General features: G+C 43.7%; 1 protein-coding gene and 1 pseudogene across 2 annotated transcripts; one reads left to right on the top strand and one right to left on the bottom strand.

Moving 5' to 3' along the window:
* Positions 1-929: 929 nt before the first annotated feature.
* Positions 930-2,087, top strand: LOC118791101 (annotated as a pseudogene).
* Positions 2,088-5,373: 3,286 nt separating this feature from the next.
* Positions 5,374-20,292, bottom strand: adssl (adenylosuccinate synthase, like). 2 transcript variants are annotated; one of them, XM_036547764.1, is made up of 13 exons: positions 20,013-20,292; positions 18,974-19,076; positions 18,811-18,879; positions 18,620-18,670; positions 18,395-18,461; positions 18,054-18,161; positions 17,355-17,436; positions 16,583-16,709; positions 16,204-16,358; positions 8,591-8,715; positions 8,296-8,393; positions 6,233-6,382; positions 5,374-5,766 (listed from the first exon to the last, which is right to left on the bottom strand). In XM_036547764.1, the coding sequence occupies exons 1-13, from the start codon at positions 20,241-20,243 to the stop codon at positions 5,714-5,716; spliced, it is 1,419 nt and encodes a 472-aa protein (XP_036403657.1). In that variant the 5' UTR covers positions 20,244-20,292; the 3' UTR covers positions 5,374-5,713. The 2 variants fall into 2 exon arrangements, with proteins under 2 accessions (XP_036403657.1, XP_036403656.1); XM_036547763.1 differs by lacking the exon at positions 5,374-5,766 and having other exon boundaries at positions 5,776-6,382.
* Between the last annotated feature and the right edge of the window lie 2,444 nt (positions 20,293-22,736).

The following is a 22,736-nucleotide window of genomic DNA, read 5'->3' as shown; positions in this document are numbered from 1 at the left end:
TGAATCAGTGAGCATGGTCAGAGTGAGGCAAGTGTCTGAGCTGTACCGCCCTCTCCCTGCAGGATGTCAGAGTGCGGTGGGTGTCTGAGCTGTACCTCCCCTTCTCCTGCAGGAGGTCAGAGTGAGGCGGGTGTCTGAGCTGTACCTCCCCTCCTCCTGCAGGAGGTCAGAGTGAGGCGGATGTCTGAGCTGCACCTCCCCTCCTCCTGCAGGAGGTCAGAGTGAGGCGGGTGTCTGAGCTGTACCTCCCCTCCTCCTGCAGGAGGTCAGAGTGAGGCGAGTGTCTGAGCTGCACCTCCCCTCCTCCTGCAGGAGGTCAGAGTGAGGCAAGTGTCTGAGCTGTACCTCCCCTCCTCCTGCAGGAGGTCAGAGTGAGGCGGGTGTCTGAGCTGTACCGCCCTCTCCCTGCAGGATGTCAGAGTGCGGTGGGTGTCTGAGCTGTACCTCCCCTTCTCCTGCAGGAGGTCAGAGTGAGGCGGGTGTCTGAGCTGTACCTCCCCTCCTCCTGCAGGAGGTCAGAGTGAGGCGGATGTCTGAGCTGCACCTCCCCTCCTCCTGCAGGAGGTCAGAGTGAGGCGGGTGTCTGAGCTGTACCTCCCCTCCTCCTGCAGGAGGTCAGAGTGAGGCGAGTGTCTGAGCTGCACCTCCCCTCCTCCTGCAGGAGGTCAGAGTGAGGCGAGTGTCTGAGTTGTACCTCCCCTCCTCCTGCAGGAAGTCAGTGTAAGGCAAGTGTCTGAGCTGCGCCCCCCCTCCTGCAGGAGGTCAGAGTGAGGCAGGTGTCTGAGCTGTACCTCCCTCCTTCCTTCCGGCAGACTGTGTGTCAGGGTGTCAGTGAGGACTGCATCCAGGTGGAGCAGTTGGTGGAGAGGGCTGTGGTCAGAGAGCTCTTCTCTTCCGTCAGTGCCGAGATCAGAGACAAGGTAGGGTGATTTCCCTTCTGCATCCGAGATGTCATGCACCACCTCTCACAGGTGAACATTCCCCTCAGTTCTCTGAGCAAACCAGTATTGTTGGGAATCGCCCTCAACCACACCAGTGCAGGCAGACCTAGCGCTGAGTTCTACATAAGGTACCAGAATTGAACCCTACATATATGTCTTCATCTGTGATGCTGCTAGTCTCTAGCGAGTCTTCACTGTCGTGACTCTTCAGTTCTTCTTCTGTCCAGTTACTCTCTGTCCTCCAGAGAAGTGAAGGACTTCTACTGGCGGGGGGGACCGGAGGCCCATTAATCCACAGACATTGTATTTCTGAGCCAAGAGGTAAGAAGAGGACATTGTAAATCACATATCACTTTGTAGTTGTAGTTTTTTTGTTGTACATTGTACATGTCAAGGTAGTTGCAGTTCGTAAAGTGTTTGTGAGCAGAGGATGTGCCTTATTTGCTGATGGTATTGTTCAGTGGATGTGTGGAATTTGCCATGCCATAGTTTGTTACTGCTCTATCTATATATGGATTTTGAACTCATGTGTTACTAGTTTCTATGTGAGGATCTGTCAAAAATGACAGGTCTCTTGGGCAGTACTGCTCAGGCTAAAATCATCTATTAAGATGACAAGTTAGTACCCAAACCATATTAGTGTCTTCAAGTCAAATAACCCATTTTGCAATATCGTCAGTGCACACATGTGTTTGCATTGAAGGAGGTGATGCAACTGGATGAGAGCGCCTCCTTGTGGACAGAGTTGTACCCCTCTGCCAAGGGAGCAGTGATGCTGTACCGCCTTGTTCTGCCCGATAAAGATGAGGAGGGAATGTGTTCAGTGACAAATGCAAAATCCATCTAAGCACAAGTCTGCCATAATTTTAAGTGTGAATGTTGTATGTGTATGTTTCAGTAATTCAGATTTTACATTCAAAAACATGTACCAGCAAGTGGTGTTCAAAGGTTATAGGGAGAGCAGCATGGTAAGCGGACTCAAAAAGTGGACTCAGGAACTTTATCCAGTCTACACTAAGGCAGGGTCATAAATTTTACAAGCACAAAATACTGTATATTCAGTCCATTGTTTTGTAAAGATGTTTATATCAATAGATATTTCTGTTTACAAGGAAAAAATATTAACTTTATTAAAATTATTTTTTATGAGTGCCATTTTTGATGGAATATTACACCTGTATTTGTGATACTTTGCTTACCTAGTATTGACTGTTTCTTGAACCTTCAGATATGGGTAATCAGTTCTGATACACAGATCAGGATTGGAGGATTGATTCTTTTATACCAAAATATGATTTTTTCAACCATGAGTAGGAGTATACTATAGTGTACTAGCATACTATGAACTGTGAGATTTCATTAATGAAATGCATTTGAAGGCACAGCAGTATTTAGTCAAAACTAAATGGAAATTATATATTACCAAACGTAAGGGTATGGACCATTGGTTGAAAAGCAGTTTGTCAAAACAGTGGTGGTGAGGGTCATCAGTGGCAGGTATTGGTTTGCTGCAGCTGTATACTGTAGGGGTGGCAGTAGGCATCAGTGGGAAGCTACAGCCCAATTCCACAGGGTTAGCAGCTGGTCTCAATAGCCACCTGCAGTCATATTCCACCTGTAAGCATCCTTTAGTAATGCGAGTGGGGAATCTGAGTAGTGTGGCACAGCAGTAGTCTATACCGTTATTTCTTTGGATCGTATGTACCGAGCTTATCTGTGTCAGTAACATGTTGCCCACATCTTATAAATGTAATCTGTGTAAAAACTGGCTCCAGGTTGCCTTTAATTTTACAAGTAATATACTGAATTAATCATCCTTCAGCTTGTATGTCCATAATTCGAAATGACTGATGGTGGTTGAATCACCTACTCTTCACATTAAAAATCTCTGAGATCTGTGAAAGGGGCTACAAAAAGGCCCAAATATTGGGGAGTAATGCTTGTTTAGAAGTGAAGTTACTGTTATGAACATTTTTATAAAACAGACGTCTATTCCATGTGCACAAACCGAAAATCCAAAACCGAAAGGGAAATGAACAGGGAAGAGGCCACAGGCATAGTGTTAGTCAAAGTCCGGAACACAAACACAAAAAGTGTTTCGTTATGACAAGAAGCAGATTCGATGTTCATAGCAAAAGACAGGAAGGTTTATTAGCACAGCCGGCCGTGGGAACATCAGCATTGAGCAGAAGTTCAACAGGTATAGAATTCAGTTCATTTTTTATACAGTTAATAGCAGTCACATTTGCATATGAGTTATGATAACCAGCAGGGGTGCTGTTTCTGATTGGTCTTGTGGAGCTGTGCATAGCTAAACAGCTCCCTCTCTAATTGGGTATTTCATGAGCCCTGTAATCTAATTGGCTCCATAGGGTTCACAAGAGGCGCCATTTGGCTCCGGTCAGATGTAGCGACATTGCTTTGTATTCAAATACACATCGCTTGCCTCCAGCGTTTGTATTCGAATACACATCACGTGTCTCCGGAACAAACGCCATGCCATTCCACAAAACTGTCTCCTAATAATAGTAAAGGGCAATACTGGTGTCAAAGGTGGCTCAACTGCTTCCTGCTACAGATTTAGTGTGTGTAAACAGGGTCAATGCAAAGAATTCTAGGAAGGCGCACACCTTCCACGCATAGCTCATTTCACTGTGCAAGATAACTGAAACGGCACATGGCTCCTTCTGAAGAGCTGACTGTGACTGTAGTGCTATAGTGCAGACACCACAAAACCAAAAACAGATAAGAATGTAATTCATGACTATCCACAAATTTATCAACAAATTAAATTTCTTGCCATCTTGCACATAAATCAGGTTATCTGGGCCACAAAGAACATGATACCCGGATCATTGCTGCACCACCACTCTCAGGATGGTTCCCACTCATAACCTGACTGAGGCCAACGTTTTGATCCCACCACCTCACTGGCTAAGAAAAGGAACTGTTCTGATAAAGTGATGCCTGATGTGTTATGCCAATGTTATCCTTTTAGCTATTGTTTTCCAGGAGTCTCTGAAACACCTTTTTCCAGAGTCAGGGAATAATTTTCCATTTTTTCCCCAGTTGGCCTGGGTTTTGTTTTTTTTCCCCCTCTCAAAAATGCAGTATGTTATATGTACAGTACTTTGTGACAATTGTGATAGTAAAAATGCACTATAACAAAATTTATTAGATACATTGTATGGACAAAAGTATTTGGACGCCTGACCATTACACCAACAGGGACTGTAATGACATTGTATTCAAATACGTATACTTTGATATGGAGTTGTCCCCCTTTTGCAGCTATAACAGCTTCCAATCTTCTTGGAAGGCTTTCCACAAGATTTTGGAGTGTTTCTTTGGGAATTTGTGCCCATTCATTCTGTAGAGCATTTATGAGGTCAGGCACTGATGTTGGACAAGAAGGTGTGGCTCACATTCTCCGTTCCAGTTCATCCCAAAGGTGCTCGATGGGGTTGAGGTCAGGGCTCTGTGCGGGCCAGTCAAGTTCTTCCGACACCAAACCCATCAAACCATGTCTTTATAGTCCTTGCTTTGTGCACTGGGGCACAGTCATGTTGGAATAGAAAAGGGCCTTCCCCAAACTGTTGCCACAAAGTTGGAAGCATAGCATGGTCCACAATGTCTTGGTATGCTGAAGCGTTAAGATTGCCCTTCACTGGAGATAAGGGGCCTAGCCCAAACCCCGAAAAACAGGTGTGGCCAAATACTTTTGTCCATATAGTGTGTCTCAGAATGCATTTTCAAATATTTAAAAAATGGATGTTTAATGACTGGATATAAAAAGCAATGAAAGTTCCTCAACAGCAGGTGCAGCAAGTTCTGTCAGAGCTCTAACACTGCAGTTCAGGCTCTCCTGAGTGATGAGACAGCATTTGGAAATACCCAGCTCTGAGCAGCACACGGCCTGGAGGATCAAGGTACACCACACAGAAAGGTTGCTTTTTGAAATGTACGTTTATTAGCAGCCAGGGAGGGTGCAAAGAAAGTGAGTCCATTCGGTCGGTCACTCCATCCCGGTTGCCAAGAGGAATTCTTCGGTGACCTGTGGCCCTGCAGTACAGTGCACACGCCAGCTGCATGCTTTTACGGCTGATCTCTTAAGAAAAATACAATCAATCCAATCCCTTTTTTGCAAACCACACAGCATCTTCCATTCTCGCGGTCCCCACAAGCGTGCTTCCAAAGGTAAGCCGACACTCCAGTGTGCTGCAAATTCAACTGTAACTTCTACGTAAACATAAAAGATTATACATTTACCATATTACATTTACATGGAGAGTTACACAGTACTAGGGATAAGCTGAAATTCTGACTAACTGGAAAACTGTGGTTAAATTATTAATAAAAAATTATTAAAATGCCTAATTTGGCAAAACACTGAATAACAGATTGATTTAGGAATATTAAAGTGTCAGTGGGGGGGGGGGGTTCAAATGAGCAGAGAAATCAGGAATGCTGGAAATAGCAACAGCAGGATGAAACAGATACTTCATCAAAGTGATCATATGATTGGCTGAAATGAGTACTTGATTATAATTCTGAATAGAAGAGATGGCTGAGATGCCACAGAGTGGGTCCCTCCTACCCAAATATTGTGTGTTAAACTGGTGTTAAGCTACTCTGTTAATTTTCTGACTGAGACAGATCCACTCAGAAAACCCAGGGACAGGCCTCTCATTCTGGGCCTGCTCCGGATACCATGTCCCAAAAACCCATGCTGGGGGGGGGCACAGAACCCGGAACCTGACTGCCTTGTCCAATCAAAACAGCTTGATCATGCTCTCTCGGGACTTGCCCACACCAACCCATTTCACTGTGGGGGGAAGAGAGGGAGAGAGGGAAACAAACATATAACAAAGAAATCATTTCATTATCGAAACTGACACAGTAGAACACAAGTCATCCTCACAAGTCACCTGCAGACATATCAAAATCTCTATGAATAACACAAATGGACTTTTGTAGAATATGGTTCCAAAATCCACATCCATAAAAGTGATGTGGACAATCAATATATAATGGATAAATGATCAGACACCCACCAACCTGTATACATGTACTTCTATCTCTACACATATGCATACACAAACACACACAGTAAAACCATTCTTAATCTGTCTTCCAGTTTGTCAGTATAAACCCATCAGTCCAGCAGGACAAGGGTAATTCTTCCACATATTGTTGCTTGGACCCACTCCTGCTGTAGACATGCCCGTCTTTTAGGATACTTCTGTTGTGTGTACACAGCACCTTTGGGGAGTCTGTCACTCTGAACTCACCAGGCACTTGCAGGAAGTCCTCAATAAAGCGGATATACCGTTGAGCCTGCAGGGGGAGCTCCTTGAAACTGCGCACCCCCTCCGTGCTGCAGCACCACCCTGGCACCGTCTCGTACTGCACCGACACTTTCGTCAGCACATCCATGTTGGCTGCATACACAGAGAAAGGTTCACATAGAAAAACATGGCTTCCTGACGTGCAGAGGCTTTGCTCTCAACTTCGCTTTCGCTCCCTGACAAAGTGCCACCTACTCACAAAATGGGAAAAATACCATGAAATCAGAGAAAACTATTACCCCAGAGTAAAACAAATATGCAGAACTTCTTAAAATGGAACATACATAGCAAACCTTCCTGTTTTACTAGTTGAGCTGAGCATGTACAATGACCACAGCACTATATACCACAGTGTGACAAGTGAGGGACAAGGAATAAATAACCATTTCACTTAAAGCATGTTTATTATGTGTTCAAATGAGTTATTGTTCTATAATAACACTATTCAAAATGTTTCTCATGATCAGTATAAGTGTTCCTGTGTATAAAATTATTTTGTATATTCTGAACTGTTAGTGAACAGCATTTATGTTATTGTTCTCATGATGAATTTTGTGCAATCCCGCTTTCACACTACAAATGTGTGTACATTTGTCATGCCAACAGAACACATTACACAAGCGGTCTCCAACCTTTTTTCATCTGAGAGCTACTTTGAAAAAATGAAAGTGGCTGAGAGCTACTCATGTCTTATATTACTCACACTTATACATATAACGCATCAAAACACTCACATTAACCAGCTGAATTAAGCTACTTTTTGTATATACATGTATCAAATGTCAATATCCAAAGCTCACATTTTATATCAAAAGTATCTTAAATTCACATCAATAGCTTGTCAAATGTACGTTCTGTATTCGTATGTTTCAAATTTCAATGTGTCAAGCTCACTGTAGCGAAAGGCGAGAGCAGTCACCCCACCCGGCCTCGAACCCGGGTCTACGGGATACCAAACTGCAGCTTTGACCGCGACGCCAAAGAGCCAGGCTCATTGGTGTGGTAGTCAGAGCACATTCTCAACCGTAGTGACAGCACTCTGTCACACACATAATATATGAAAACATCTTAAATTCACATTAAAGTCATCGAAGACATTACTACGTGTTTATGACGTGAGATGTCAGACAAATTTGGTGATCACTGGACGCTATTTTGGGACATTAAGCCACGTTAAGCCTTTTCCTTATAATGGATGTCAATAGAGAGGAAAATGCTTAATGTAAGATAACGTCCATACTCATAGGATTTCAGTTTTTATTTTTGACAGGTGAAAGTGTTTATGACAAGACAAGACAATGTCCGAGTGACAAGACAAGACAATGTCCGAGAGAAATTTGGTGATCATTGATTGCTGTTTTGGAGCATTAAGCTATGTTAAGCCTTTTCACGTTAAGAGCTTTAGAATGTTCCTGAAGAAGCGCTGAACGTTGCATCTTTTACTGACTGAAACTCTGGTACCGCAGATGAGGCACACACACTTGTCCTTCACATTCGTGGGAAAAAAAAAAAAAAACGCATTTCCATTCCTCATGAAAATAGCATGTTTTTGTTGGCCTGGCCACTTTCTTTGTTCATCATAAATCTGCCTATTTTATAAGCTAAACCGGCTTGCTAACACCAATGAACTCCTTGCTTTAGCTCAGTAGCTACCTCAGTAGCTAGCCTACAGGGTAACTGACGTGACAACGTGTTTGCAAACTTGACAGTAGCCTAATTTATTTGATTGACAGCTGATATCATTTTGTGTTGGAGGGGGGCGGGACATCTGTGTAATTGATAGGACTGAAATGGGAAGAGGTTTCCAGGGTGCATTTATTTGTTGTCGGATTTTTTTGTACATAATCTTTGAACCTTTTAGCGAGCTACTCAAAAACAGGCAGCAAGCTACCGGTAGCTCGCAAGCAACGTGTTGGAGACCTCTGCATTACACATTGAACAGAACAGGAGTAAGCAGGAAGGGCATGCTGTGACCATTCAGCACCACATTGCCATGGCAAACTCACCAGGGAAGCTGGGGAGGGGCTGTCCGTCCACTGTGTATGCCACGCCCACCTTTATCTCAGGTAACGTGTCCAGGATGTCCAGCTTGGTGAGAGCGAGGCTGGGGAGAGAGGTGCCAGTCAGATCGGTCGTTTCACACAAAAACTTGACCCTGACAGGACACGCTCAGAGGACATGAACAGGAGTGTATGTATGCACACAGACACACACACACACACACACACACACACACACTACTACACACAATATACACACACATTTTGTAGCAAACAAAAATTGAACAGGAGGAGCTCTTACGCAGTGAAACCATTGATCATGTGGGCGTAACGAACCAGGACCAGGTCCAGCCAGCCACAGCGCCTTTTCCGGCCTGTTGTTACCCCAAATTCCCTTCCCCGTGACTGCAGTAGGGCCCCAATGTCCTGGAACAGAGAACTGTGACCATCAACTACACAGAACCCTGAACGACAACCACAAGGAACCCCTGAACCTTGTCTTTGAACTCAGAGGGCCCTGAGGACAGAAGTCAGAGTCAGAAGTAAACAGTATAGTAATCCAAACTATTCACAAGACAATGATGATGCAGCCTTCAGACTGAAAAAGTAATTCAGTCAAAATCTTACTTTAAAGGCTGCCCTCATTTGGAAACTCAGCAATACCTTATGTCCCCAACAAAAATGGGGGCAACATCCACCACAGGTTTTGTGTGTCATTGTTACATGTAACCTACAGTTTCATGGGGACAGAAACGTAAATGTGATGTTTCCAGTGTGAAATCAGAACATTTTTTTTCTTCAAACTAGCCCACATTAATAAAGACAACTAAACTCCATGTAATTGTTTTTAAAATTAACCAATTTTCCAAGTATGGCAGTACTGAAATTTCAGCAGTTGAAAAGCATGCTTCCAGGAACAAGGCTCTCACTCCAATGTCTTGTAATAAATGAGGGTTTGTACAGCTTTTCGTGCTATGCCATTCATTCACTCTGGTTAAGAGGGGCTGGTAAATGACCAAAACTGAAATGTGGATGTACTCCTAAAGGTCCTAGGAAGTAGACACCAGTCACCCACAAGTTTTGGCAATGGGCTTAATGTATAAGCCAGCAAACTAGCCAGTGTGTTTTGAACATCAACTTGCATCAAAGCGGCAAGCTTGCAAAGATGATGGCCGTACTTCACTTGCTGTAAAAGAAAAATGAACTTCCACCAACTTTCCAAGGACAGCAGCCCATGAATTTTCCAGGAATGCTTTCAAGGACCACACAAACCCTGCAAAGACTTTAATGACAAGCACAAACACATAAAACAGACATGTGATTGGCAAAGAACAAAAAGCCAGGAAAATATAGAGTGCAGAGCACGGTGTGGCTGCATCTCCAAGCCCCCCCCCCCCCCCCCCCCCCCATCATCCCCGCCCTCACAGTGACATCCTCTTCCAGAAATCTACTAGGGCCACAAGTTTGCTCCATAGTGCTGGTCCAGATTCTGTCCTTACAAACACTTAGGATCAAACTGGTGACGGCTCTACTATAGCATATGGATGGTAAGGTATGACCCATGACATCAGCCCACCCAATTAATTTGGAAAAAAAAAAATCATTTAAATTTATTTTTATATTTTTTACATTTTATATTAACTCAGCAGAAGCAACACGCAACATCTAACTTTTCAATTCAAAAGAAGGCCTCAAAATACAAATACGTGGCAGGACTTTCACTTTCTGAAGCCGGGGTGTCTACCTCTGCTAATAATAAACAACATTTAAAACATATTTTGTAGAAACTTTTAACCCTTTTGCGCGTACGGTCACACCGGTGCGATTAGCTGTTTAGCACGTATGCCAAAACCGGTGCGATTAAAAAACTAGATTGGAAAATTTCGATCTTATTTTAGCTTTGAAGAAACAGCGATTTAACATTTAAAATTATCATTTCCTTTCATGTACAACATTTCTGGAATGACAATAAAAACATTCTTATCCTTAATGGCAACCGCAAATCCACGTTTCGGTGCCTGGATTCCAGTTGTTTCTGCGAATTGCAGCGATCCATTTGCTTCTCTTTTCTTTAGCTTTCAGCAGTCTGTAAAAAGAGAGCTCCGATTTCTTGTTGAATCTAGATTTGTACAGTCAGTCAATCGCACAGCAGCTCTTTCCTATTTTAGACTGTCGAGTCATTGTCGGGACGACTGTAACAGTTGTTTCTTTCGTCCCTCTACAATAACAACTATCCCAATTATATTATTATACCGAAGTCGTTCCACATCTGTCAACACCAGGTGCTATTTTGTACAAAACACACACGTGAGTTGTTGATCACAACGAAAATTAGCTTCTGTCTGTAACGTTATCTTTTAAAATTACGTTTATCTGGAAAAGTGTTACTTCCATCCCGGCTCTCCCCTAAACGGCTAATCACACTGGTGTGACCGTAAGCGCGAAAGGGTCATTTCCATTATGCTAAATAATTAATGGCCTAATTAACATTAACGAATTGCAAAGTTAAGGCTATATGCAGCTAAATAAATATATTGACATATGCGCTATTAGGCTTATCCCATGTGTTCGTGGGGACTGGGGAAGTTAATTAGCCTACCTCACTTACTGCATGTTTAACTTCATGTTCTGTTTTTTATTTATCATTTGTTTTATAAGTTATTGTGTTGGTATTACAAGTTTATAAGTTATATTATGTTATACTGTGTTGAAATAAATTAACAAAATGTTCAGTCTCCTTGCTGGTTGCTCCGACACATCCAGAATCATTACCGCTTTTGCCGTTAGCATTGTCATTAACAGGCGGCTCGCTTCGTGCTTGCGCTTGTAAAATTTATATTTTAAAGGCTCATTATTACGGTTTTGTATTCCTCTGTAACGTAGCATAGTGTTAACAATGCTACTTATAACATTCTTCCTCAGCCCTGGAACTCAAACTATTTTCAGATGCCCCAAAAATATATATAGCCTATTTAAATAATTTTAGGAATAATAATAAGGAAGGACAATGAGGGGCACTACTGCGGTCTACTCGCAAGCTACCCTGTGGTTGGTTTTTCTCCCAGTCTTTGTGCTCTGGTTGTTGTGTTGCTTTTCGGGTTCATTCGTCTATTTTGTTTATCTCCTGAGTTTGTGCTACTAACACCTATTGTTCTGCATTGTCTTGTCCCTCTCCCACACATGCACTAATCATGTGCCATCTACCCATTCCTGTCCGAATCTCCCCTCCCAATCTTCGCAGGCGGCAACCTCGCAGTTGTAACCTGTCTAACCTTATTCATCCACCTCGTTCTACTGATATTACTGTTGTCATTTCCGGTGGCCTCTGGAACTGCCAGTCAGCAGTACAGAAGGCCGACTTCATCTCTGCTCATGCTGTCCCTACACTTCCTAGTCCTCTCTGAGGCATGGATCACACCGGAGAACACCACCCCCGCTGCTCTCCCCACTGCCTTCACCTTCTCCCACTCCCCCAGACCCTCGGGGAGGGGTGGAGGAACTGGTTTCCTGATCTCCCCCTCATGGAGTTTCCGTGTCGCCTCCCCCCCTTCCATCTCCCCCACCTCTTTTGAATTTTACGCTGTTACTGTTTATTCCCCTTGTAAACTGCACATGACTGTTCTCTATCATCCACCACGCCCTCTGCAGTTGTTTTTAGACGAACTGGACACCCTCCTCAGCTCCTTCCCTGAGGACAGCACTCCCATCCTACTGCTTGGGGACTTCAGTCTTCCGCTTAACTCCACTCAGTCTGCTGGTCTCCTCCCCCTCCTCCAGTCCTTTGACTTCACACTAGTGGAGTCCCCACCAACACACAAGGCTAACATCCAGCTGGACCTTATCTTCAAGAGGCTGCCCTGCTCCTGATCTCACAGTCACACCTCTCCACACCTCTGATCACTACTTCCTATCCTTCTCCCTTCCACTCATATCCTTCCCTAAATCCTCTGCTCCCACCCCATTAGTGTCAGTTTGACGCAACCTTTGCACCCTCCCCACGTGCCTTCTCTTCTACTGTGTGCTCTTTCCCTTCTGCTGAATCCTTGTCACTTCTCTCTGTTGAGGAGAAATCCTCTACTGTCCTCTCTACACTGTCCTCCTCCCTGGACACCCTCTGTCCCCTGTTATCAAACCAGCTCGCTTGTCCCCTCCCAGTCCCTGGCTGACTGACTGCATTCATGCAGACAGAGCCAAACTTCATGCAGCTAAAAGGAGATGGCGGAAATAAAAATCTTCAGATGACGTATCCCATTTCCACTCTCTTCTCATTTCCTTCTCATCTACTCTATCCTGTCTGCCTTCTTCCACTCCAGGATCCGCTCTGCCTCCTCTTACCCTCACAAACTCTTCTCCACATTCTCCTCCCTCCTCTCCCCTCCTCCTCCTCCCTCATCCCTTTCTGCTGATGACTTTGTCTCCTCCTTCGAGAAGAAGGTAAAAGACATCTGCGACTCTCTATTTCCCCTCGTCTTCTCTCATTTCAGATCCCGCACCCTGTCACTGTCACTCCCACTACCTTCTCCTCCTTCCCCCCCCCCAACAGACTCAACTACAACTAATAAAATCCCACCATCCCACTGCCTGTCCTCTTGATCCTATCCCTTCTTATCTCTTTCAGTCCATCTCTGAGGACATTCTTACCTTTATTTCTTCCTAAATCAACAGCTCCCTGTCTATTGGTGTAGTTCCCTCTGCTCTGAAGAGGGCACGAGTCATGCCACTGCTAAAGAAACCCACTTTAAATCCAGCTGATGTCAGAAGCTACTGTCCAGTATCTCTTCTACCATTTCTCTCCAAAACCCTTTCCCCCTCCAAAACTTTCTCCCCATCTCCTCCAGAATAACTTCCTGGACCAGGGCCGTGGGAAGTAGGGGTGCTGCAGGTGCTGTAACACCCCCTGTTGGAAAAGGCAGACATCACAGGCACAGCACTCTCTGCCAGATAGACGTACTAAAATAGGTAAATAACAGAAAAAATATTTTAAATAAGAACTTAATGCTTGAAGTTTTGAGAAATAATTAGCAATGCTGAATAATTATTAATTATTAAAATAACATCAAGCATCATGGTCAACGGACATCACAACGACGTCACATAGCCTAGTCATCCGGACATTCTAAAACACTTAACGTGAAAAGGCTTAACGTGGCTTAATGTTCTAAAATAGCGTCCAATGATCACCAAATTTGGGTTCCAATGGAGAAAACTTCAATGAAAACGTCAGTGTTTATATTGAACCCATTGGGTCGTCATATTGCTTTTTGAACGTCATGATCAGAAATGTGTTAGAGAAGTGCAGTCATGATACGTTGCCGTTTTGGTTCATAATGCTATGTTAAGATTTTCCCTTATAATGGGGGTCAATGGAGAAGAAACGGCTTAACGCAAGATAGTTACCCCTTTCACTGGATGACAGTTTTGCTTTTTTGACAGGAGTTAGAGTTTACTTTATGACATGTGAGAGTCAGACAGATTTGGTGGTTATTGGTCGCTGTTTTAGGATATTAAGCCACATTAAGCATTTTCCTTATAATGGGCGTCAATGGAGAGGAAAACGCATAAAGTGAGATAACGACCATACTCCTGGGATTTCGGTTTTGATGTTTTGACAGATGGAAGTGTTTCTGACAAGAGATGTCCGAGAGAAATTTGGTGATCATTGATCGCAATTTTGGAACATTAAGTCATGTTAAGCGTTTTAGAATGTCCCTAGTCATCTAGTAGCTACTAATGTTGCATCATTCAAGGTAGCTATCACAATGGCACAGAAACAAATTTTGGATTTCTTTGGTAAACCACCAGCTTCTAAAAAGAGCACAACGGAAGACCAGCGGATCCAGGAAAGCATCCCGACACCGACCTGTGTTGTTGTGCTGTTAAAATATTGTGTGTATGTGGATATATTCTTGTCCGCTGTGCGTGATAGCCTTTTGGACCTGTTTAACTATGTCTTGGCTATTTGTATATTCTTGTCTCCTGTGTGCAACGGGGTCTGGTAGCTGCAAGACTGGCATATGTTTGATTCATATTATAGTAGTGTATGTTATATTAGAATGTGATGTTAAGAATGAAATTTTCACTAAAAAAAGCTTTCACTGAAACTCGTTAAATAAAAATTCATTTATGTGTATGAAGTAGCCTATAGCCTATTCATCGCGAATGCTAATCTTACCCCCCCGGCTGGACACGCAAAAAATGCACCTCCCACTACAGCACCCCCAACTTAAAGCCTCTTCCCACGGCCCTGTCCTGGACCCGAACCAGTCGGGATTCAAAGCCGGCCACTCAACTGAGACTGCCCTCCTTGCAGTCACAGAAGTGCTTCACTTGGCCAGAGCGAAGTCACTCAGCACTGTCCTCATACTACTTGACCTCTCTGCAGCATTCAACACTGTGAACCACCAGATTCTTCTCTCGTCCCTTGCGGGGGCGTCTCCTTCCCCCGCCCTTTCCAGACCTGGGTCCCACAAGGTTCCGTACTTGGCCCACTCCTTTTCTCCCTTTACACTAAATCACTTGGACAGGTTATCTTTGTCCGCGGTCTTTCCTACCACTGCTATGCAGATGACACACAGTTGTTCGTCTCTTTCTCCCCTTCCGACTCTCAGGTTCAGCCACTCATTGCAGCCTGCCTAGCCGACATTGCCTCCTGGATGTCCGCTAACCATCTTAAACTCAATCTGGAGAAGACTGAGCTTCTCTTTTTTCCAGCAAAGAACACCCCAACGATCAACGCTCCGATCACCATTGAGGTGATCCCCTGGGCGTGACCCTGGAAGACCAGCTAACCTTCTCAAGCCACATCACAGCGGTCACCCAGTCTTGCAGATTCTCCCTCTACAACATCAGGAGGATCCGCCCTTTCCTTACCCAACAAGCAACCCAGCTCCTAGTTCAAGCAATAGTCATCTCCCGCCTTAACTACTGCAACACCTCACTAGCTGGCTTACCGGCCTGCGCTATCAGGTTACCTCAGCTGGTTCAGAATGCTGCTGCACGCCTGGTATTCAACCTCCCAAAACACACTCATGTCACTCCGCAACTCACTGCACTTCACGGGCTTCCGGGAGCAGCCCGCATCCAGTTTAAGACACTGGTACTGGCTTACCATGCCACAAGAGGCTCTGCCCCGTCCTACCTTCAGTGTCTGATCACTCCATACACTCCAACCAGATCTCTCCGCTCAACCTCCTCTGGGCAGCTGGCGGTCCCCTCACTTGGGGAACCTAGCAGCCGTTCTGCTCAGCCATGTCTTTTTTCTGCCCTCGTTCCGCGGTGGTGGAATGACCTTCCTCACATCAGAACGGTGGAATCACTCGCCATCTTCCACAGGATCCTGAAAACCCCACCTTTTCAGAATCCACCTGTCCCCTACTGTGTAACCTTTCTGTTATGTATCTATGTGCCATGGTATAAAATGAAAAAAAAAAATAATTCTGTACTAACCCTGCCTCTACGTTGCAGGTTTTGTTTGCAGATTTCTGTTTTATTGTTGCAGGATATCAGGAGCATGGTACTGTAAATTCATTTGCATTCCTACTGCGATCTTTTGCCTATGAGGAAGTCAGCTAAACCTGAAATGCACTAATTGTAAGTCGCTTTGGTTTAAAAGAGTCTGCGAAATGCCAAATTGTAAATTGTAAATTGTAATTTAATGTCATAAATGTGCGATGACTAGTCGACTAATGGCTTGAACTAACGACTACTGGTCGACTAGGAAAATCTTTGGTCGGGGGCAGCCCTAATTCAAAGGACAGACTGTTTTCACGCTGCTGTCATGTGTTCCCCACACTCAGGCCTTAAACAATGCACAGGGTTTTTTATGGGGCTGAAAATTGGTGTCCTACGGCTAGGGACTAAAAACGAATAATAGGATGCAACAAGGCTGATGAATGAGATCCAGTGGTCACTCACATTGTCCTGCTCCGTGGGGAAGGCTCCCACTCCCACTCGTGTGGTATAGGCCTTGACCACGCCATAGATGCGCCCAACGTGGGAGGGCGGCACACCCAGCCCTGTGCACACACCACCCACGGTGCAGTTTGATGAGGTCACGAACGGGTAGGTCCCTGAAAATGACAGAGGAAGACATGTCTGGGGCTGCCACCACCATTTACCATGAACCCCGACTAACAAAAGCCCTGGAAAGATACTAACAAAGGCTTTAAAATGCCAGGAGGCCATTCTCTCTGCCACACTTACACATGAAGAGCACTGTGTGTGCTGACACAAATTCCAGGGCAAGTGCATGTGGCATGGAACTTCAATGCTTAAGTCACTCTTTCTTGCTCACCAAAGTCAATATCCAGCAGGGCAGCATTGGCCCCCTCCACCAGGATTTTCCTGCTGGGGCCAGTGAGGGCCTTATGCATAAAGTACACACCATCGGTCACCAGGGGGCGCAGTCTATCCGCATAGCCCTGAGAGACAGAGGAGGGAAAAGTTCAGCAGTGCTTGAGAATCTGGGAAGCTTTTGATAAAAGGTGATGTTAAGGGACTTTATCACTGAACAAAAAATAGACATCTGATTGGTGAAATTTGCTTTTTGTATTCACAAATTTGTTTGGGAGTTTGCTGAAAAGACCACAACCCACAATCCGATACCATGACCTTGTGAGAATGACTGATAATTCACTGTTAAGAACAACAAAAAAAAATCATCAGAAGGATTTGGTTATGCAGCATTAAGATGGACTTTGACAGCCTGTAATTCACAGGCTGGTCAGTACAGTAAAAGCAGAGCATAAAACCATTCTGTTACACCCAAAGACTCTACAGACCACTCCAAAGCGAGGACAAGGCTTATGGCTCCTCCAAACACAACACTTGTAATGCTGAGTAACGGTTTGCCAATGAAACACACAATGAATATATCATAGAAGAGCAGGAAATCCAAGCTACATGTTAATATAAACAGGAAAAAAATCAGTATTAATAATTAACACAATTAACAATACAGTAATGTAGCTGAGATTTTAAATAATAACTGACCACCTTGTGTGACCACTGTTGATAGCTCTTGGAATAGCTACATGCTTTTTATGGGGTGTCCATGTTTAAGTCACCTTGAGTTGCTGGAGCTCAGCATCTACGTCAATATTGAGGGTGGGGTACATGGTCTGAAAATATCCTGCCAGGACTCGGAACCTGCAGGAGGCAACATCCATTTAAGCAATCAGGGGAACAACAAAAAACTCCACCAGCCAGTAGGCAATAAAATAAACCAAGTCAACCAATCATTGATCATAACTGGAACACAGGGCCAACACCACCATCATTCACCCTATGGAGTGAATTGCTAACAGATGTAGTGCTGAGTTCAGTTTTGTAAACGTTATAGAGCTGTGTAGCTGACCACACATAAGCTTAGCAGAAACATACATATTAGCAACAGAAACAAATGGTAATGATGTAGAGACATGCCAAATTAAAGGTTAGGTAGTTAGCCAGCATCAATTCCATTAGGTAGTATATGAGCTAATATATGCTTATGCAGAAAAAAATAACCTTTACCTTACCTATATGCACATTCAAATATATTGTATAAACTTAATGTGCAGAGAGTTTAAGAGCAAATGCTATGCCATCAAGCTGGAGCTCTTACTGAGGGCTTAAGCCCCCCCCCCAGGTTGATGCAACCAGCATACATACATACATACACACACACACACACACACACACAGAGACAAAGAGAAACGTGCAGATACAGTCACACAGATACATAAAGTGAGATTCTTGAATATGAAGTTGAAGCTGACACAAACTTTTGCTGGAAGATGGAGAAGTCGGAGACCAGGTCACACACTCGCAAGCCGTTGCGGGCGGCTTTGGAGGAGTAGGCAGGGCCGATGCCCTTCTTGGTGGTGCCCAGGCTGCAGGAGAAAGAGAAGAAGGGGAAGGAACGTTATAGTGTAAAGATGGGAAGAGAGAGAAGGGTGTGCGAACACTGAAACTGCCACACACAGCCCATCTGTACAACATGAGAGGCACAGATAAGACATGTCAGTATGTCACTACAGAAAGATAAACACTCCCGCACTGTCCCTGGCAGATGCGGAGGGTAGAGGACGTGCAGGGGAGTGGGGCGCAGAGGGGCAGAACTCACTTCTTCCCAGCCTGCTGCTGTCTCTGCTGTTCCTGTATGCCGTCGACGGCCTGGTGGAAGTTGAACACTGCAGAAAAACAACAAAAACATGTCAGACAGCCGTCCAGCCAGGGGGAAACATGCAACCAGTAGCATGCTCATGCATTCCCGCACATGTGAATAACCCACGGCCAGCAGACACTGACACATAACTGCAGGTGCATGGAACATCAGACAAATATTTACCAATGTGTGCACGGTCAGAAATCTTTAGCCTCTCCTCCCAGCCTTGGAGTCCTTTGGTAAGACAAAAAAAGACATTGTGACATTCAGGTACTAAAGCTAGGTAGCAATCACACATGGTAACTGTTGACAGCCCTATTATCTGTGTATGTCTATCCCTTGGTCACCTGCTCCCCCCTGCCTTCAAAGCTCACCTTTGCCCTTCTGAAGGTTTTTCTCAGCTTCCTCGAACAGTCCTGGCAGATGGACCACAACCCCATTCCCTGAGGAAGAGATGAGAAGTTTAAAGCTCAAGGATGATACAAGGTACAACTGTAGGGTTTCCCCTGCATAACTCAGGCGGCTGTCCAGACATACCGATGAACGAGACTGCATTTTTGTTGAGAACGCCACTTGGCAGCAGGTGGAAATCGTATTCCACTGAATCCACCACCACAGTGTGTCCTGCGTTGTTACCTCCCTGAAAACACAAAAGGTGTTCCAATCTAAGCAACACTTTCCTTGAATGTCACTTTATACACAAACCTTCAAACCTATTTTAAGGCAGACTTCAACACACATTTATTGATTTTTATTTATTTATTGATACCACTAATTCCACTTCTGCCCAAATAATAAATCATGACAGATGTGTGCAGCATGTATTGCTTCACATTACAGGATTTTGTCATATTTCACAATTCAACATACAACATTAACATATTGCAAAAAGAACATTTTGCACAGGGTAGTATAATTATCAGAACATGGAAACTGCTCGTGCAAAGTTATTAACACAGATTACAACCCGACAACACTACACAACCTAAACTGGAGCAAATTTGCATCATTTTCAACTGTACTTGAGCCTTGGACCTACACACAAAATGGTCCCAGGCATGCAAATAAAACATATGACATAATCTGATCTACAGTTCTCAAAACTTATTCGACGAACGTTCATAGTTAAAACAGAATTCCATTCAAAATCACAACTTTAAACTCAAAGATCTAATGTTAAATGTGCCAGGTGTTATTCACTGAATTATCGTTAACGTTCAAGTAATAGAAAACGCTGTGTAGTTTGAGTTTGTGACATTGTCTTAACTGTTATAATCTGCCAAGATCTGCTTTTCAGTAAAAAACGGTCTAGCTCCTAAACAGATTGTTTACACTGGTTATCCACAATGTCTAGCTTTGTCCAACTAGATAACGAGGTAATGTTATCTTCCTAGTGAGTGATATCTATATCTTGGGGGCTGGTTAATCCGTCATCCTTATTCAACATGGCACCTCTAAGTAATCCGTAATGCTTGTTCAGTTAGATAGTTAGCAAGTTCGCGACCTCCCATGATGTATTAGAGCACTTTGGCAGCGTTGTCCCACCCGCAGGACTAAGGTGACTCATTAACGTTACCTGACACCTGCACACAATATCCGCGTCCATGGCAAGGAGGTCCACCACCTTCCCCTTCCCCTCGTCCCCCCATTGCGCTCCGAGCACAACCGTCACTTTATTCTGTGGCTCCGGCTTCGATACCCGGCAGACTGAATAGGCTTCTTCGCATTCCCGGGCTCGTTTGACTGACGGTTCGCCGTTCAAGGACGCCGTTTCCCCGCCGTTAGCCACCGTACTCTCCGCTGCCATGCCGCTAGCGCGTGTATGTGTGCGACAGTCCGGAAGCTGAAAAAAGCGGTTAGCAGGCCGGAAAGAGGAAGTGGCGTCATATATTTAAAAAAAACTGACGATCGCCTGCTCAGGGAAATGCGTCACAAGCTGATCCTTGGTCAGAGTGAAAATGGAAGACATATGGCTTGATGTCGGGATGTAGGGTTGCCCTCAGCCTAACAAGTAGCTATGCCTTAGTTAGTTAAACATTACAGATGTAGGTTGTTGAATTTTTTTTGTTTTGTTATGGAGCGATACAGGGGAAGATTGTTTCTGAAAGTCATTTGGCTTAATTGTGGGTCCTTAAACGGGAAGGCAATATGGATAGATATTTTCTGTAAAGTTTAAATTTTATTGATTAAAAGTTAATTCCTTGCTCTGACAGCTGAATTGCAGTCTCTTATAGAGGGTGTGAGGAACATAGGCCTAAGTGAACAACTCATTAAGCTTGATTGAGATGGTGGCACCAGGTTTTCGAGTGTTGCTTATTGAACAATATACACAATTATCTAATCAGCCAATCGTGTGGCAGCAGTGCAGTTCATAAAATCATGCAGATACAGGTCAGGAGCTTCAGTTAATGTTCACATCAACCATCAGATGGGGAAAAAATGTGATCCCAGTGATTTTGACCGTGGCATGATTGTTTGTACTAGATGGGCTGGTTTGAGTATTTCTGTAACTGCTGATCTCTGGGGATTTTCATGCACAACAGTCTTTACAGTTTACTCAGAATGGTGCCAAAAACAAAAAACATCCAGTAAGTGGCAGTTCTGCGGACAGAAACGCCTTTTTGATGAGAGAGGTCAATGGAGAATGGCCAGACTGGTTCGAGCTGACAGAAAGGCTACAGTAACTCGGATAACCACTTGTAAGTTGATAATCTTGTGGAATCCATGCTGCAAAGAATTGAGGCTGTTTTGAGAGTGAAGGGAGGCCCTACCCAGTATTAGTATAGTGTTCCTAATAAACTGCTCAGTGAGTGTAAATCTTTATAATAATAGCACAAACACACTTCCAACAGTACACATCTTTTACCAGTTATTTATAGGATATTACATGAAGAGGTTGCAAATTAAACACAGTATTTAGATAACAGTTCTTCCCTAAGTAATTGAGTCTTCACATGGAATAAAACCGTACACTTGTGAGGGCTAATGTCTCCAATGCACCTGACACACAGGGCCATTACAAACTGTGGAGTTACCTACATAAGGAAGTCTTTTCTAGATTTCACATTTAATGTGTCGTTAAGGATGTGCACGCATCATAGGCTGATTTATACTAGAAAAAGTAAACGCAAACAGCAAACAATAGATTTTTTATTTTTGTTCTGATTATTTGTAAATAAGACAGACATGTATTAAGAAACGCCCTGGAATGATTTTGATAAATACTTGAAAAATAAAATATTGTAATTGTTTGCCATTACATTTAGATTTCCTCATTCAGTAGACATTCTTCATTCAGAGTGACTTTCACAAGTGCATACAAAAAAGGTGGACGGGGCAGAGATGATCCTAAATCATGTGTCACAACCAATGAGTCATTACATAAGCTTTCCTCTAAGTGGAAATGGTAGGTGTTAGAGTTCGCTTGGTGATATAATGCTTTTAATTAGCAAATATATTTGCGGATAAAGGATAAATGATCGGATTGGCTATTAGGAACACAATTCTATTTGAGGAAAACATAATGCCTGAACTCTTGCCACTTGTTTAAAATATTTATTTTTCATAAGATTCTCTGATCATTCGTTGGCCTTCTTGGATTTTGTGCAATACCACAGCAGCAGATCAGGAAACATATAGAATCCCCACAGGGTGGATTTTGGGCCATCATATTTTAAACACTAGTAGGGTAAAGAACAAAGACTCGTCATTCTCCATACACGTCCTTGCAACACGTTCAGGAAACTTCCACGGAAGAAAGGCTCAAAAGTTCATGTGGTAACCCTGCAGTCCACGGTCCATTTATTAAGATTGCTGTTGCCACACCCTCATCTAACGGCACAGATGCGCAGGTACCTTCCCCTGAATGTAATGTCTGAACATTTCCCTGCTTCCTCATCCATTCCCCATCTGTTTGATGATGACTTGAATCAATTTGTCAGTGCTCACCTTGCTTTGGAGACATACATAAAAAGGGTGAATTCAAAATACATTTTCATTTACTGTTAAACTAATACCGAAATACAGTAAATTCCACAGAAAAAGAAGTAAATGCCTATAAATTCATTCAAACGCCTTTGAAAATCCTTTGTCTCTGGCTGTGTGGAAATGGTAGGACTATATACCTCAATACAATTTGTGTCTTTTTAAGATGGGGAAAGTGTAAAGTGTACATTAGTGCAAACAAACTGATTGATGTGTAATCTGTAATGTGCCACACACAGTGCAGTCAGCATCAGACAAGAAAAAAGAGAAAACAAGGAAAAACAAAAGAAAAACACGTTTAAGTCAGTAAAATGCA

Source organism: Megalops cyprinoides, chromosome 16 (genome assembly GCF_013368585.1).
Source record: "Megalops cyprinoides isolate fMegCyp1 chromosome 16, fMegCyp1.pri, whole genome shotgun sequence".
Classification (NCBI taxonomy): Eukaryota; Metazoa; Chordata; class Actinopteri; order Elopiformes; family Megalopidae; genus Megalops; species Megalops cyprinoides.
Note: the sequence above shows the minus strand (reverse complement) of the source record. Positions and strands in the feature narration are given on the sequence as shown.